The 17,492-nt window shown below is 38.2% G+C and overlaps 1 protein-coding gene across 2 annotated transcripts in view; it reads right to left on the reverse strand.

The window, feature by feature from the left end:
• The window catches only part of LOC126705315 (diaminopimelate decarboxylase 2, chloroplastic-like), a 104,224-nt gene extending 97,786 nt beyond the window's left edge, over positions 1–6,438 (reverse strand). The window contains exon 1 of one of the 2 annotated variants that reach the window (XM_050404214.1): positions 6,201–6,385. In XM_050404214.1, the coding sequence (XP_050260171.1) occupies positions 6,201–6,385 (185 nt within the window). Of the gene's footprint in view, positions 1–6,200 lie in introns of both variants that reach the window. The other variant, XM_050404213.1, reaches the window with a different exon arrangement.
• Positions 6,439–17,492: the final 11,054 nt, after the last annotated feature.

Here is a 17,492-nt window from a genome sequence, read left to right on the forward strand (position 1 = left end):
TACAACTTTAAATTTGCAGGATGTGAAGAAATCTTATTTAGTTGATTTATCAGGGCTTCTCAGTTCTCATTCATCCTTTCTCAAAATATTGAAAATTTTAAGTTCATGCTTCCTCTCAAATAAGAGGCTGGTGCAAACAAAAAATGCATCTGCAAATTCAATATTCAAATTCACAACATCCAGCATGAAATAATGCAACCATGCATCAAGAGCAAATCACAGGTATCTTAATCTATAGTTAGAGACACAACCCATGATGTTGATTAATGCCCTTCGAAGAATCTTAAATGATCTCCAAATGTTTCTCCATGCCGGATGTTGGTCACCGATCCGTCTTCTTCAACCTAAAAATGATAAACAAAGCATTTTGAGAGACAAAAAAAGGAGACAACGAGGGGAGGCGATGGATACAATCATACAATTACTTATAACTATTCCATAATATATAAAATATTCTGAATTTAAGATGCAGAAGTTTCTGTGAATAAGATTGATAATATAGGAGCTCACTGAGGCATAAGATTCAAATTTGTGAGTTACTAAAAGCAGTGGAAGCCAACTCTAGTGTAAATTGTGTATTGTGATGGAAATATAAGATGGAGCAGTCAAATTTTTTAGTATCATTTGTGCAGCTTCTTGAGAGAGAAAAAAAAAAGGTGGGGTGGGAGAAAGGAGGGGGGGGGGGGGGGAGGGGATACAATTTCTCATAACTAATCCATAAATGCACGAGATATTCTGAAACATGTTGGTAAAAATTGATAAGGCCTTCAGAATTAAAGATGCAGAAATTTCCCCGCAAAATAAGATTGATAATACAGGAGCTTGTTGAGGCATAAGTTTTAAATTTGTCAGAGCTACCGAAAGCAGTAGAAACCATCACTAATTTTAATTGTGTAATTAGATGGAAATATAAAATGGAACATTCAAAGTTTCTGGTAGCATTTGTACAGCATAGATGTGTTGTATAAAATATAGACAATGTGAAGTCATTGACACATACCCAGTACTCTGGCGGGCGCATCTTAAGATTATAAGTTGATGCCATGCTCATGCAGCAAGCACCAGCATCATGACCAACCAGACCAGTTCCCTGCAAAGTGAAATTCTAGATCAGAGAATTTAAAAAGAGAATAGTCATTTTTTATTGGGTTTCACACCTTGGAATACACTAGTGAGGAAGAGTGAGTGGATTAAAGTTGAGGGAACCAAAAAATGGTAGAAGAAGACCTAAAATAACATTAGATGAAAAGGTAAAAAAGGATATGTCAATTAAGGAGGTGACAAGTTGATGCAAACAGTAGAAAACAGGAATTAAAAGAGTAACAAAAGGAACAACAGAACAAACCCTAGGCTTCACCACCTAAGGGCGTTTGGCATCACCACCAAACAAAAGGAAACAAGGGAGGAGACATTCTCAACTCATTATAATAAATCTTATTCAAATTCCTCTATCTTTCACCATTACAAGAGTACAAGTTAAATAGGGTTTAGAGGATTACACCAATATGGGAAACATCTAATTTGAATCGCTTAAAACCCTCAACATTAATAACAAAATTCAAATTCAAAAACAATACTAATTGCAAATTAAAACATAAAATCTTGGCTCCCTGAATCACAAAATGTATGATTTTGGATATGATAAAATGGTGGAAAAGAATACGCGTGACCAACCCTAATTAGTCTATTAAGGATCCATAGCCAACCAACCAGTCCATTGGGAACTTAGCCTCGATGGTTGTTGTTGTCGTTTCACTCATTAGAACATGCATAACAGCCACCACCAACTCCCCCCCACCCCCTCTAAAAAAAAAAAAAAAAAAGGATATGAAAAAAACTATAGCTGTGACAATCCAACAGGAAGCCTACACAATACCTTGGCTGGAGTTGGAAGTTCTCTATCCTTTCCCAAGAAATCTGCTGACTCACAGACAGGGCCCACCACATCAAAGGTTGAGGTCTCTGCATCAGGTGGTGCAGGAGAAACCAGCTCTATGTGCTGCAACCAGGTACCAACAAGTCAATTGTGATGAAAAGCCACAACAATGTAATGTGTGAACAGCCATGGTGATTAGAGAAATATTTATCATTAAGTCCAAAATGAGCAAAAATACAAGAGCATTTGTTATGTAGTAGCATAGATGAGCACCAGCAATTTAGATTTTTTACCAGATTGGTACTACACTGTTATATAGGTATGATATAAGGGCAAACGGCCACTAACTACTACAATATTTAACCAACAAGTAACAACAGAATGTTGAACAATGTTTTTCAAGTACTAGATTGAAAGCATTTGATAATATGCTTTAAAAAGCTGATTAGATGTCCATTATCTTCAATTCACATAAATATAATTGTCTACTAGAGAAGTTAGCAGTTAGCTATAGTCAAACTCTTACTTGATAAGCATCATAAAGACTAGGACGGATAAGTTCAGCCATGCTTCCATAGATCACCACAAAGTTTTTTGTTCCATTAGTTTTGACCCCAGTAACGCGATTAACCAGGCAACAAGTATTTGCAATCAATGATCTCCCAGATTCAATGATGAGTTTAAGATTTCGTGAAAGGACCAGCTCTCAAACCTGCAGGAAACACCAACGTTAAAAAGATTCAGGGAACCTTCATATTGATCAAAGTAAGAACATTGCTAATTCTCTAAATAACTATATCCCCCACTGGGAAGTGAAGCCTTTTATTACCTTTTGTCATCCATTTTAATCCTACGCTAAGACCGTAAATTAGTCAAAAATTTTATTTACAATGAAACCTTACAAATTTCTCAAATATGTTAATGATATTATAATTCCCAAAGCATAAACCCAAACTATACAAAAAGAGAATTTCTTGGAGAGGGTTGGGGGATGTCGCTTTAAATATCATAAAAAGTATCAGAAGGCCAGGTGAGTTATGTATCTTTTTAGGCTTGGAGTATATGTTAGATTGACATTGGCAATGAATCCTTACTGCATTCTATTAGATACTTATGGCCACTAGATCTGAGTAAAAACCAGAGCCACTACAATGTGGTAAAAAAAAAAAAAAAAAGCATGGATATGTGCTTATATATGCAATCATTTGTACTGTGGTGCATTATAAAAGTGCACAAAACAACTTTTTTCATGTATCTATAGAATAATGTCGTAGGTTGGCTATTAAAAATAAGTTAAAACATTTAGCCTTCTCGAGTGCAAAGCACTTAACTCTGTGTATTGCAAATTCTTTGTCAGCCTATTTTACCTAACAAAGAGCCTGTTTCACTTTCACTTACAGCCACATCTTGTGGCACAAAATCTGTGGTCACAAATAAAGCGGAAGTTTCTTGTGATGGGTAATATACAAGTCACAATGCATAGAGGATTGTGCCATTGACCACATCCTTCATCCTTTGTTTTTGGGGAGAGAAGTCAATTGGTACAAGGACCATTGTGTCAAGGTTAATTCATTTCTGACTAAGATTGGGCTTCCATATAAATCAAGAAATTGAAGCGAGGCACAGTAGATCATGAAGACCATGGTAAAATGAAAATAATTTTCCTTCAAAACCTCATGTGCTCTACATTTTTTTGGAAATGTAATAACCTATTTTGCACTTATCATTCTAAGATCAGGTTTGAGGATAAAAATTAGCAGCCCACACTAGACACAAGTGGATGGAGCAAGCAATGCTACCCATGCATCAAGAACTCCCTCTTTCTTCAAGTGAATTATTAGACATGCAGGCATGAGTTTCATACTTAATAAAGGCCAGAAAACAAGACTTAGAGATATGATCCTCACAGTATCAATTAGATCTCTGGGTGTGGGAAGGATAGCACCAGAGTGATAATAATCTATCCCAAGTCCACCTCCAATATTTAAGTAATCAACTTCAAAACCTTGAGCTCAGATTTCATCAATGTAGTTGACCATAAGAACCGCAGCATCCCTGAATATGTCCACCTGTAAATATAGAAAATCAGAGCATTAAACTTTACATTTACAAAAAAAATTAAAAATTAAAAAAATATACGTTTCACTTTTTTTATAAAATCACAGAAAATAACTAAATGCAAACCATTGCAATTTGACAGAACAATAAAAACAAAATAAAAAAACTAATTCAAACAGAGAATGAAAACAAGATCAACATCAGCATAAACGGCAAGATAACAAGACAACAAATAAAGGGGAGAAGAATATTTCTACAGCTACAGCCAGTGGCTTGCAAAGCAGCATCAAAAAACTAGCTGCTCAAATAACAAATTTTTTTTTTTTTTTAAATCTTGAGTTTTCACCATGTGAACAGTGATATGTAATAGCTATCATACACTGAAAAAATATAATAACTATTGTACTATGGCCATAGATGTCCCAGACTCATCTTCTACAGGTTCAAAATTGTAATTACATGAAATAAATGAAAGGATATGAAAACAAAGTTGTTGAAATACCTTGGTGATGGTGGACCCAAGATGGCAATGAGCTCCAACCAGCTTCAGCTCATTAGGATGTGCCTTTACAGCATCCAAGAACCATTGCAACTTCTCATTTCTTATACCAAATTTGGAGTTCTTGTTCCCAGTGGCAACATAAGGATGGACCTAAGAAAAGAAAAAGATATATTAGTAAGATAAAGCTTTAGCATAATAAGCAGACCAACCTAACAATACAGATGAATAAGGTGGTAACGCCAAGCTGATAGTGTAGAAATGGGGGTGCCTTGGGGCGAAGGTAATTCAGAGCATGTGATGCAATGTGGCAGTAGAGATAGGCATAACAATAGAGGTGTAGTAACAGTAGTGCCGAAAAAGTGGTAATGGTGATTAGCAGGCATAGTTGACGATAGTTTGGTCAAGGTTTCACACCCCAAACCCGTCAAAGGTGTAATGCATGAGAAGACCACAAACCAAAACCAATTGTACAATTGTATTTCCTTTGGGTATGGGGTGTCACACAAGGTCCCAGAAATATTGATTAAGTTCCATTTAGATTAACATAATAGCCAAAAAAGATTGAATCAATTATGTTTTCATGTCTTCTAATAAATCTATTGCTTATCAGTTTCAATTCAAACAAAAAAAATCACTGACATTTGTTTTTGAATACAGATAATTACTGGGGAAACAAGAGTGAATTTTGAAAACAACCTTGCTCCTATGGTATACATGATTTGAACTTTGAAACTAATGAACGGTTGAATAATTCAAATTACATACATCAAGTACCCTCCTATTAGAGATTGTTATCTCAAGAAAAACGGTTGAATAAGGGCTGATGCAGATTGTTTAAAAACTTAAAGTTTTCTCAAGTTACAAAACTCCATTTGTCATCAAGAATGATTTCAGTCGATTGGCAAAAAAATTTAAGCAGTCAATTTAAATTCTGTAAAAACTGTTCTCTTAACTACCACATTACAGGCTCTACACACTATACAATCCATAACAATAAGTATTACAGTCTGGTCATTACATACTTGAGGGTCCACGTCTGGGTAGATCCAAAGAAAAACATTATCCTTTTTGCCAGCTATTCTTGCAGCTGCTACAATATTCTCCAAGTCAAATTCACTATCAACATTAACAAAGACACCCGCTTCAGCGGCTAAAACCAAATCCTCCAAAAGTTTTCCATTCCCATTAAAAATACACCTGTTCAGTCAAACACCAAAAAATAAGACTACAGAAACAATGACACAAGAACAACACCAAATCAAACTGAAACTAACACCATTACTAGTCAAATACTTATAATATCAACAACATTCAAATATTAATAACTGTAACACTGCCTAAGGTATAATGCATTTCATTTTTTACTATAAAAATGTGGTACAACATAAAGGAGAGGAAAACAAAGCAGAGCCAGAATCACAATCAGAAATAAACACAAATGGGTGTAGATGACTTTACTTAGTGGGATCAAAACCAGCATGGAGTGCCAGCCGCAGCTCATTTCCACTGACAAGCACAGCACCACAACCAAGCTGTCTCAAATGTTCCAAAATCTTCAAGTTATTGTTGGCCTTAATAGCATACCCAATAATAGAGCTCAGACCCTCCAAAGCCTGGTTATAAGCCTCAAAGTTTCTAGTAATCTGTGGCTTACTGTAGAGATAGAATGGCCTCTTCTCAACAGAGTCCATGACTTCCTGGACCTTAAGGCCCTCACAGTAAAGAAACCCATCTGAGGATTTGGGGAAACAATGCTGAAATGAGGTGTTTTGGTTTAGGGTTTTTGCAGGGTTTTGAGAGAGGATGGCTTTAAGAGAAAGAGACAGCTTTTGGGTGGTTTTGAGAGATAAAGTTGGGATTTTGAAAAATGGGTTTTGGTTGAGAGAGTGATTTGAGGTTTTGGTAAAGGTTGGGGAGTAGCAGAGGAAGTGTGTACCTGTAGCCGCCATTGACGAAGAAAGATTGCCTGAGAACTGTTTGATAGCTGGTCTCTAAAAGAGATTTTTTTTTCTAAATAACAATAAATATTAAAAAATTTAGTTAATTGTCATATTTCAAAATAATATTGAAAACTAGCATCTCGAGTGTCTAAAACTCGAGTTCCAAGATAAAAATTGAGTTTTTAAGTCTCGATTTGTATGTGGATTAGTTTAAAGTGGGAAAAAATTAAGCTGAAAATCGAGTTTTAAAGACTCGATTTCCATAAATTGAATAAAAACGCCGCTATAGGTCTATAAAACCTCGCTATAGGGCTTAAAAACGGCACTATAGGACTCCATAAATCTGTACTTAAGAAAAAAAATTTTCCAGGAAAACGTCGCTATAGAGCTTTAAAACGTCACTGAAAGGCTTAAAAACGCCACTATATGTGAAATTTTTTTCGCATGAAACTCGAGTCTTAAAGACTCGAGATCTATGGGGCCATTTTCTCATATGGATCTCGAGTTTCTAAAACTCGAGATGCTACTTTCCTTTATTGTTTCAAACGTTGCCTAACTAACTATATACAATTCTTTTGCATTGCTGTTTTACACATTACCTCCTCTAGAAGAACTAGGGTCTTTTATAAAAGTAAAAAAAGGTACAGAGTCTAAAAAAGGACAAGGATTTTAAAATGTATGTGTCCAGAGCACATGACCAGACCAGCTGTGAGTGGAATTTCTCCGTTAACGTCTCTCTCGTTTCTCTGTCAAACGGCTTGGGCAAAATCCATTAGACTCAAAACTCATCTCTCCCCATCATCAGATTCTCTCTCTTCCACCTCTGTTCCTCTCATCAGAATCCCTAGCCCACCTAACCCATCAAAAAACAACTCCGCCCACCACCTGACCGAGTTTGTCTCTGTGAGTTGCTTCGATTCGAACTTACTGGACCATAGATTTACTTTAAGGGTGGTTCAAATTGGCTTATTGGATTGTCGTCAATGGAGTTTTTGTGTGTTAATGGGGCCAAAATGGCCAAATGGCCATAAATTCGTAAGTATATAATTAGTAGACCCAGTTTGTAAATATTATAATTTACTAGTATCTCGAGTCTCAAAGACTTGATTTTGGGATTATAAATCGAGTTTTTGAGGCTCGGTTTGTATGTTTGGATCAGATCTGATGTGACATTTTTTCCACGTGGTGTGTACCTGGAAATCGAGTCTTAGAGACTCGATTTCTAACCCAAAAAAATTTTAAGTTTGTACATGCCGAAATACCCAAAACAAATTTAAGAAACCTCACCACTACTCAGATCAGATCAGAGGGAGAGAAAGAGCTCAGAGGGAGAGAACCTCACTGCTACTTAGATCAAATCAGAGGGAGAGAACCTCACCGCTAAACCTCACCAGCGCGGCCTGAGGCTCGTGCCGGCCAGCATCGCGCGTGGCCAGGGGCTCACGCGCGGCTAAGGGCTAGCGCCGGCCTAGGGCTCGCACAAGCCTAGGTCGCGCGCGGCCTGGGGCTCGCACGGGCCTTGGTCGCACGCGGCATGGGGCTCGCGCAAGCCTGGATCTCTGGTTAGTTTCTAGTCATGCCACGCGCGCCTGGGTCTCCGATCTCGATCTTCTCTCTCTTTCTGTCTCTGGTTTTCTTTTTCTTTTTTTTTTTCTTTTTTTTCTCTAATGTTCTGGTGTTTGCTCTGAGTTGGTCCTATTTATAGGGGTTAGAAATCGAGTCTTATAGACTCGATTTCTATGTGGTCCACGTGGAAAAATATGCCACATCGGATGTAATTAAAGCATGGAAATCAAGTTTATGATACTCGATTTATAGGCCAAAATCGAGTCTTTGAGACTCGAGATGCTAGTAAATTATAATGTTTGCAAACTGGGTCTACTAACTATATACTTCCGATTTTATGGCTATTTGGCCATTTTGTCCTGTTAATGGTTGCTGAGTGGTTCGATCTGGTGCGTTGCTTTGTCGACACCAATGGGTTTTGTGGTAGGCTGTGTTTGATATGGCTGGGTCACGGTGGGAGCAAATGTTTTAACGTCGTTTGTCATCTCAAATAATTTTTTTTTTTTTTTGAGAGAGTTCCAACCTATGGCATTCGCTCCTGAGGATGGCTCTTTATCATCAGATCAAGACACCAATCTGTTTTTGGTGTAGGCGGGGATTGAATCCCAGATCTCTTATACAACCATCAGAGACTTTACCAGTTGAGCTAACTGGAACCCACATCATCTCAAATGAATTAATTGGTCTTGAGACCAATAAACGTGTGTCACTTTTATGTTTTTTTGCCAGATAAGTGAATAAGGTAATTTGAAAATCAAAGTGAAAGTGCATCTAATTTTTAGATAATATTTAGGTAGTAGTTATAATTGTACTTTTATTGGATTGTCCTTTAATTTCGTCTCTATTTAAACATAGGAGTGTAAGGGCATTTTTGAACAAACAAAAAAAATGAGGATCTCAAATAGGAGAAGTTCCTTAAATAGTATTAGTATAGATAGTTAAGCTTTTTAATAGCCGGACAAAACTACCCTTCTCTGATTCTCAATTGCACAATTTGAGTCCAATATCAAAACATCATCATCTTCTATTCTTGTTATCTACACTGCTGGGGTGTATCTATCTGAACATAATACATTACATACCTACAAACTCTACGAGAAAGACTTGAATTGTGACAAAAATTGGAAGACATGTTTTATATCTGATAAAAGTCTATGATAAAAAAAAAAATATCTGATAAAAGTCTGGGTCATTGTCAAAAAAAAAAAAAATTTTGGATCAATTTTACCCAAAAAAAAAAATTTGGGATAAAAAAGTGGTTCAGTTCAGTATTGGACCCATACGTTTCAAATTTTTGGCTCCAATGGCAGTTTTTTAGTGCTCTAAACCAAGCATGTCCTTTTATATGTCCATATCTTTTTGGGTTCGGCCTTGATGTACACGGGCTAGGCCTTTAATTGGTTTAGACACATTGGGCCATTGGGGTTCTCTCTCTCTCTCTCTCTCTCTCTCTCTCTCTCTCTCTCTATATATATATATATATATAACACAAAAACAAAAAGGAACATTTCCAAAAAAAACAAAAAAGGAATAAGAGACTTTTATTAAAATGGTTTAAATTGTTTTATATACTTTTATTCAATATTGCTAATATTCAAATTAATATATTTTGTTTTTTATAGTTTAATTAATTATTAAATTAATTTGATATCATCAATTCATCACAATTCAAACTTTGATGGAACTTTGGTTGACCACAAAACCTTGAATTTCTCAAATTTTGATTTTTTTAAGATTGTTTGATTTTTAAAGTATAATAATTTTTTAACATCAATTCATATATTCATTTCTTAATACAAAATGAAAATTATCTTTTTTGAGAAAGAATACTATTGATATTATTCAAAGAAATTAGTTGTAATCAACATCTCCATCGACAAACCTCTAATATGTCTAACATATTTAGTTAGGTCTGTGACCAAGTCTGCAACGTGAGAAAAAGAAATACAATTACTGATAACTAAAGTGGATTTTGCCAAAGAAAGAATGTGACCAAAGGGAGAAAGAGAGTTTTCAGCAGAGTTGAGAGAATTGATTACTGTTGAGTGTTGTCGAATCCCCTTCAAGGATAAATGAGTTGAGGCCGAGCTCCTGTGGAAAGGAAATTACCCTTACTACTCCTAAACCAGCCATACCCAATTCTAGAAACATAGCCCCGTCGAAGTTGATCTTAAGAGAACCACTTGGAGGCGGAGACCATTGGATTTGAGAGTTGGTGTGGTCAACATGCCGAGCTGAGGGAGAAGTATCTTAAAATCAGAGAGAGATTGTGATGCTTGAGGGATCACCTGGGAGATAAGAAATTCCTTTAGGCCAACTCTAAGTTGGTTTCTTTGGTACCATAATGTCCACATGATCATTGCCATTAGGTTATGATTTTTCCCTTCCACATGCATGAAGAGAACCAGGTCCCTGAACGATGGAAAGGAGCGCAGCTGACGAAATGCAAAATCTGGAATGCAATCCCAGACATCTACAAGTTTCAGGCACTCCCATAATGCATGGCAAATGGTTTCTGGAGACAGCCTCTAAGAGAAGTGATATGTACGTAACATTTTCACAACATTTTTACAATAAATCTTACGTGGCAGGTTGTTACTAGTTGTTATTGTTAGGGCAAAAAAGTTAATGTTAGGTTCAAATTTGAACTAATAACAATTAATCACCTATGATTTGTGTAAAAATGTTGTGGACGTAACACCTCTCCAATCTACAATGCTCACAGATATTTGAAAATGAAATTGTAGTAAAATTTTAAGCATTATTAAATAATAATAATTTTTTTTTCATATATTATTGGTATAACGGTAACTTAAAAAAATAATACTTTTAAAAAAAGTGTTACTTATATAATAAAAGCATAATAGAAATTTAAACACATTATAATTTCTTTCCTTCTAACCAAACAAAGGAAAATGATATTCATTTAACGTCCTTCAACTTTTTATCTCATCTACCAACAAAGTGAGGAAAAATAAAAATATTTTCTGTGGGGCCAGAGAATTTGTGACCCTGACCCACTATACATTAGGGTCCAAGGCCCGCGCCGAGGAGAGACGTTGCCGAGGACATGCAGCGAAAGTCCAAATGGCCTAGAAATGCAGTCGAGGACGATCCTGTCCTCGGCATCCCAAAACCTAGAAGGGAAGAACGACACGCCATCAAAGGCAGCCCCCAAAGCGCTCCCAGAAGAAAAGACGAGTACAATAGGACTCGCACGGGGGTACAGTGTGAGAGCGGTTCAAGGAAAAGCTGTCACCTTGGCATTGAATGCGCCAACAAACGTCCTGGCCACATTGATGGGAAAAGACCCCTGAACAGTGTGGCTTCGGTTATTGCAACTAATAGAAAGTGGGGGAAGGCGACTGATGGGACAAACATTCGAGTAGTTACCTGCCTGATCAACAGATGGAAGGTCAGGATCAACTGAGAGAGGCTATATAATGTAAGAATTCATCCACGGGAAAAGAGGAGGAGGGGGGACGAAAAAGATGGGCATTATAGATCGTCTCTAGGGCCATGGAACCCTAGTGTAAAAAGAATAATAAGAACATTAAGCTCCTCGGACGAGGTCCAATGACCGGAGCCACTTAGGCCGTGCCGAGGAGAAAGTCTTCTTGAATACGCTCGGTTCACCTCCGTGCGATCATCATGAACACCATAACTAACTACTATCCGATAACCAAGGCCTAGCCTTTTAGCTCACTCTCTACAAATTTATTGTTTGGGCCTTTAACGTTCGAACCCAATATACCAATTTGGGGTCGTTACAAATTGAGTCCTTACAATTGGCGCTGTCTGTGGGAAGGCTTGTGCGTTGGCGCAGGCGGCAGTTAGTCATGGTAGGATCAAGCCCCTGTCAACAAGGGTCCCTCGAAAGAAATAACTTTTGCAGTGATGCAAGCTATGCGAAAGCTCCTCCATCATTTCCAACAGCACGCAGTTGTTGTCCTAACGCAGCTTCCACTCAGGGCTACACTTCGAAGCGCCAATGGCACGGGCAGTTCTAGGGGCTTCTAACATAAAGTTTATGCCCCACCCATAGGCCAAGGGGCTAATCCTCGCGGGACTAGAAAATATAAGTGTTGGACAGAACCAAGGTTTTGCATGGTCCTCGAACTCAAACCTATGGGGAAACCAACTACTTTCAGAAAATATAAGTTTTGGACAGAACCAAGGTCTTACATGGTCCTCGAACTCAAACCTATGGGGAAACCAACTACTTCAAAAAAGAAAGTGTTGGACAGAACCAAGGTCTTGCATGGTCCTCAGACTCAAACCTATGGGGAAACCAACTACTTTCAGAAAATATAAGTTTTGGACAGAACCAAGGTCTTGTATAGTCCTCGGACTCAAACCTATGGGGAAACCAACTACTTTCAAAAAATATACGTTTTGGACAGAACCAAGGTCTTGCATGGTCCTCGGACTCAAACCTATGGGGAAACCAACTACTTTAAGAAAATATAAGTTTTTGACAGAACCAAGGTCTTGCATGGTCCTCGAACTCAAACCTATGGGGAAACCAACTACTTTCAGAAAATATAAGTTTTGGACAGAACCAAGGTCTTGCATGGTCCTCAGACTCAAACCTATGGGGAAACCAACTACTTTTAGAAAATATACGTTTTGGACAGAACCAAGGTCTTGTATGGTCCTCGGACTCAAACCTATGGGGAAACCAACTACTTTCAGAAAATATAAGTTTTGGACAAAATCAAGGTCTTGCATGGTCCTCGGACTCAAACCTATAGGGAAACCAACTACTTTTAGAAAATATACGTTTTGGACAGAACCAAGGTCTTGCATGGTCCTCGAACTCAAACCTATGGGGAAACCAACTACTTTCAGAAAATATACATTTTGGACAGAACCAAGGTCTTGCATGGTCCTCGGACTCAAACCTATGGGGAAACCAACTACTACTACTTCTACAAAAAAAAAAAAAAAAAAAAAAAAAAAAAAAAAAAAATTGCTAGACAGAACCAAGGTCTTGCATGGTCCTCGAACTCAAACCTATGGAGAAACTAGTCACTAGAAAATGGTTTAAGTCCTAAACAGAATGGAAATCCCATCCGGTCCTCTGACCCCCAGCTCTAAGGAAACTAACACAACCGAGTGTTTAGACCCGGTACAGTCATACCTCGGTCCTCGGACCGGATGCCAAAAATAAGTTAAGGCTATGAATGTCGTCAGGAACGTGGCAAAGCACCCTAGTGCCTGGCGACCCTCTCGGATAGTTCATTTTAGGTTACCCATCCTCGGATGATCACCCCATATGCAATACAGAACATTCAGCTATCATCCCGGTTAGTCTCATATGGTTAACCTACTTCAAGTCGGCATTATTGTGCCCGTCAATTTTAATAAGTTCAAAGTGATAGCTCTTTGTTAACAAGGGTTTCGGCCCTAAGTACTGTTCGAAAGAAAAGGACACCAGTACATCCATTCACAAAATAATTAGTGCAGAAAAGAAAGAACACACAAAATGGGATAAAGTCATCTTTTATTAGACAAAGAAGTAGCACAGCGTACAATAAGGGGCTTAAACAAGCCTATATCAAAAGCTAATTACAGAAGCAAAAAGAGAGAAAAAAAATGGGATACATAGGAGCGATAAATCCTTTAATTTTGCTTTAGCAGCGACTAAGCATGTCCGGATGACACCAGTGATGGAAGAGAAGAAGAAGCAAAGGCGCCTATGTGGCACCATTGATGGAAGAGAGGAAGAAGCGGGGATGCCAAATCCCCCTACCAGCTCTGACTGCAATCAAGCAAGCACCATATTAGCGGCAATCGAGCGAGAACGGATGGTACCGACGATGAGAAATCTCAGTGCTATCGCACCAAAAATCTGATGCGACCTCCACTTGCTTCGGATTTTGGCTGAAGGAAGAAGAGGTTCCTTTCTTACCTTATCAAGGAGGAAGAAGTTTCTTGAGTCTTTGTCTCCCTTGCCCTGACCGGGCCATCTTGAGTCTCGAAGAAACCCAAGGCTTCTGGAGAGAGTGTGGTCCCTTCACCCTCATCCTGGCCTTGACCATATCACTCCCTAAGGCTCAGTCACACTGGTAGTGGGGACTTTGGGCACAATTGGAGGGTTAGGAATTTGAAAAGCTTAAAGGGTCTGCAAATAAACGAAATGACCTCCCACCGTACTTCTTATATGGGGGGTAAGCCTGGTGGCATTTAATCTGTACAAATCTCCAAGAAAAACTACAAATGAGATAAGTCCCGCTCAATTCCCAAAGCAGTCTTCAGCCATTGGATTTGCGCTGCCTCGTAAAGAGACCTCATTAAAGGCACGCCTCGTGTACCAAAACGGCAGGAACGCAGCGTGGGTAAACTAAAAGAATGTCTCACAACCAAGAGCGTGTCCCAGACAAATGAAGAGGCTCCAGCACTGATGAAGGACAAGACTTGGCAAGCCATGACATAGGCCTGATGTCATCAAAACCCTCCTCTTTGTCCGAGGAGCCGGACAGCAGGATTTTGAGGGGCTATTGTGGGGCCAGAGAATTTGTGACCCCGGCCCACTATACATTAGGGCCTAAGGCCCGCGCCGAGGAGAGACGTTGCTGAAGACGTGCAGCGAAAGTCCAAATGGCCTAGAAATGCAGCCGAGGACGATCCTGTCCTCGGCATCCCAAAACCTAAAAGGGAAGAACGACACGCCATCAAAGGCAGCCCCCAAAGCGCTCCTAGAAGAAAAGACGAGTACAATAGGACTCGCACGGGGGTACAGTGTGGGAGCGGTTCAAGGAAAAGCTGTCACCTTCACATTAAATGCGCCAACAAACGTCCTGGCCACATTGATGGGAAAAGACTCTTGAACAGTGTGGTTTCGGTTATTGCAACTAACAGAAAGTGGGGGAAGGCGGCTGATGGGACAAGCACTCGAGTAGTTACCTGCCTGATCAATAGATGGAAGGTCAGGATCAACTGAGAGGGGCTATATAATGTAAGAATTCATCCACGGGAAAAGAGGAGGAGGGGGGACGAAAAAGATGGGCATTATAGATCGTCTCCAGGGCCATGGAACCCTAGTGTAAAAAGAATAATAAGAACATTAAACTCCTCGGACGAGGTCCAATGACTGGAGCCACTTAGGCCGTGCCGAGGAGAAAGTCTTCTTGAATACGCTCGGTTTACCTCCGTGCGATCATCATGAACACCATAACTAACTACTGTCCGATAACCAAGGCCTAGCCTTTTAGCCCACTCTCTACAAATTTATTGTTTGGGCCTTTAACGTTCGAACCCAATATACCAATTTGGGGTCATTACAAATTGAGTCCTTACATTTTCATTTGGAGTTCTTTCTAGGATCTAAACTCTAAAGAATCCATTGATCCAATATAATTGGTTGCTTTCGTTTTCTTTTTCTTTTTTTGGATAAAGATTTGCTACAAACTAAGTTGCAATAACTCCGGCAAAAATGTATACGTGTCAATGCCTTAAATAGACACCTGTCCAGACTAATATTTTTCTGTGTCAAGATTGAATTTTTCACCAAATGGGTTCTATTTGAGGCATTGACATATGTACATTTTGCAGAAGTTGCTGAAACTTAATTTGCAGCAAATCCTTGCCATTTTTTTTTTTTTTTTTTGGTTAGAGAAATGAAAGAGTTATTGATTATTTTGTTGTTGCATCAAATGAGGAATTTTGTACTTTGTAATTGTTTGGGGTTTGGATACAATTATGGGTGTTTGGTGAAAATGGTTGAGAGAGGGAGATGCTTACTGCATACACCTAACACACAAGATACTTTTTTCGTGTGAATGAGATTTTGAAATTTTGGTTTTTGTCATTAGAATTTTGGAATGTGAAAATTGGAATTATCATGTTTAGATGGATAAAATAATGACTATAAGGGATACCTTTGACCTAACAACCAAGGAAATTGATATTGAAAAGGTGAATCATGACTTTGTGCCTGATTCTCTCTTAATTGCCATAATATAGTTTCTATTTTATATCGTGTCTCATGCTCATTAGCTTATTCAATGACGTATTATGTTTAAGTTTGGTTCATTTAATAGTCAAGATTCAAGTTAGGCTTAAGCTTAGTTACTTGTCTTTTGAATAAGCAATTATAAAGTAACCTTTTGCTTATTTTATAAGTAACAAAACTTAAAATTTTGTGCAATTTGCTCTTTTGATGCATTAATTGTGTGAAAAAAATATACATATTAATTTTGTGCAGTTTGCTTTTCTAATTAAATAATATAAATATCAATAAGATGTGAAAAAATATTAGGAAGTAATAAACAAATTTTGAAAGGAAATTTTTAGTTTTGTATGAACTTTGTTAATCTTCACCATTTTAGTAGTAGAGATGCAACATCTCAACAATTTTTTTTTTTTTTTGTTTTTGTTTTTGAGAATGAATATATCTCAACAATTGATGGCTATAAAGAGGCCACTTATTTTTTCAAACCTAATAAATAAATCAATAATTAAAAAAAACGCACCAACTTCTTCAAACTTCAAAGTGCAGATGTGGAGGTCGCTTAGTTGTTTGGACACTTGGAATCAATAAATTAAGAATTCATAATTATTAACACATTTTTTTTTTTTAGTTGTATGTGGAGTGACCATCACATTTTTCCTTTGCAATATATATATATATATATATATATTAATTTCTTTTAATTTTTTGCTATTCCTTCACAATTTATACGGTCACCTTAGCAGAAATGTTTTGTAGCGAAATCTTGCAATTTTCTTCGAAAAGAATTTTGTTAATTCAATCTCATCTCATCTCATCTTAAATAGCTAAAAATAAAAAATGTAGCTGTGGGGACCGGCCCAAAATAACATGCTGGCTGGGCCCTAGGCCCGTCTGAGGACGCAGCCCGTTCGAGGAGTCAGCGTGGCCCAAGCAATCCTTATTCAGGCCCACTGGGGCAAAGAGCACATGTCCGAGGAGTAATTTCTCCTCGGATACTGCAAAATCCGGAGCAAAGGTACATCCAAGCCACTATAGTCCATCTTCCAAATACGTAAAAAGGAAGGAAACTCGAAATATCTCAGCAAAGGCTACCACCACCACATTAAATGCATTACAACTACTCTCCTGGCCGCATTAATGAGGAGAAGACCCCTGAACAGTGCTACCTTGGCTACCGCAACTCACAAAGAACTGAGAGGGGTGTCTGATGGGACAAGTGCTCAAGTGGGGGTTTGGATGATCAACAAGTGTAAAGCCCAGATGATTAGAAAGGGCCTATATAATATGTAAAAGCCCCCTAAGAGAAAGGGACGAGAAAAAAGGAGAGAATACTATAGAGAAATCTTACTGCATTGATCTGTATCTATTAACCAAGTTTTTAGCTCTATCATTCCGAGTGACTTTTCAACACAATAGCATTTGTTCTTGTTCGTGTATTCCCTTAACCCATGCAACAGCCCGTTTAAACTTGCTTAAACCGAGTTCTTTAGCCTATACTCTACAAGAATTCATTGTGTTGGGCTTTTTGGACCAAGGCTTGTGACAGCAAGAACTTGGTTACTAATTGTGCCCTTATAATTGGCACCGTCTGTG

Source organism: Quercus robur, chromosome 11 (assembly GCF_932294415.1).
Source record: "Quercus robur chromosome 11, dhQueRobu3.1, whole genome shotgun sequence".
Classification (NCBI taxonomy): Eukaryota; Viridiplantae; Streptophyta; class Magnoliopsida; order Fagales; family Fagaceae; genus Quercus; species Quercus robur.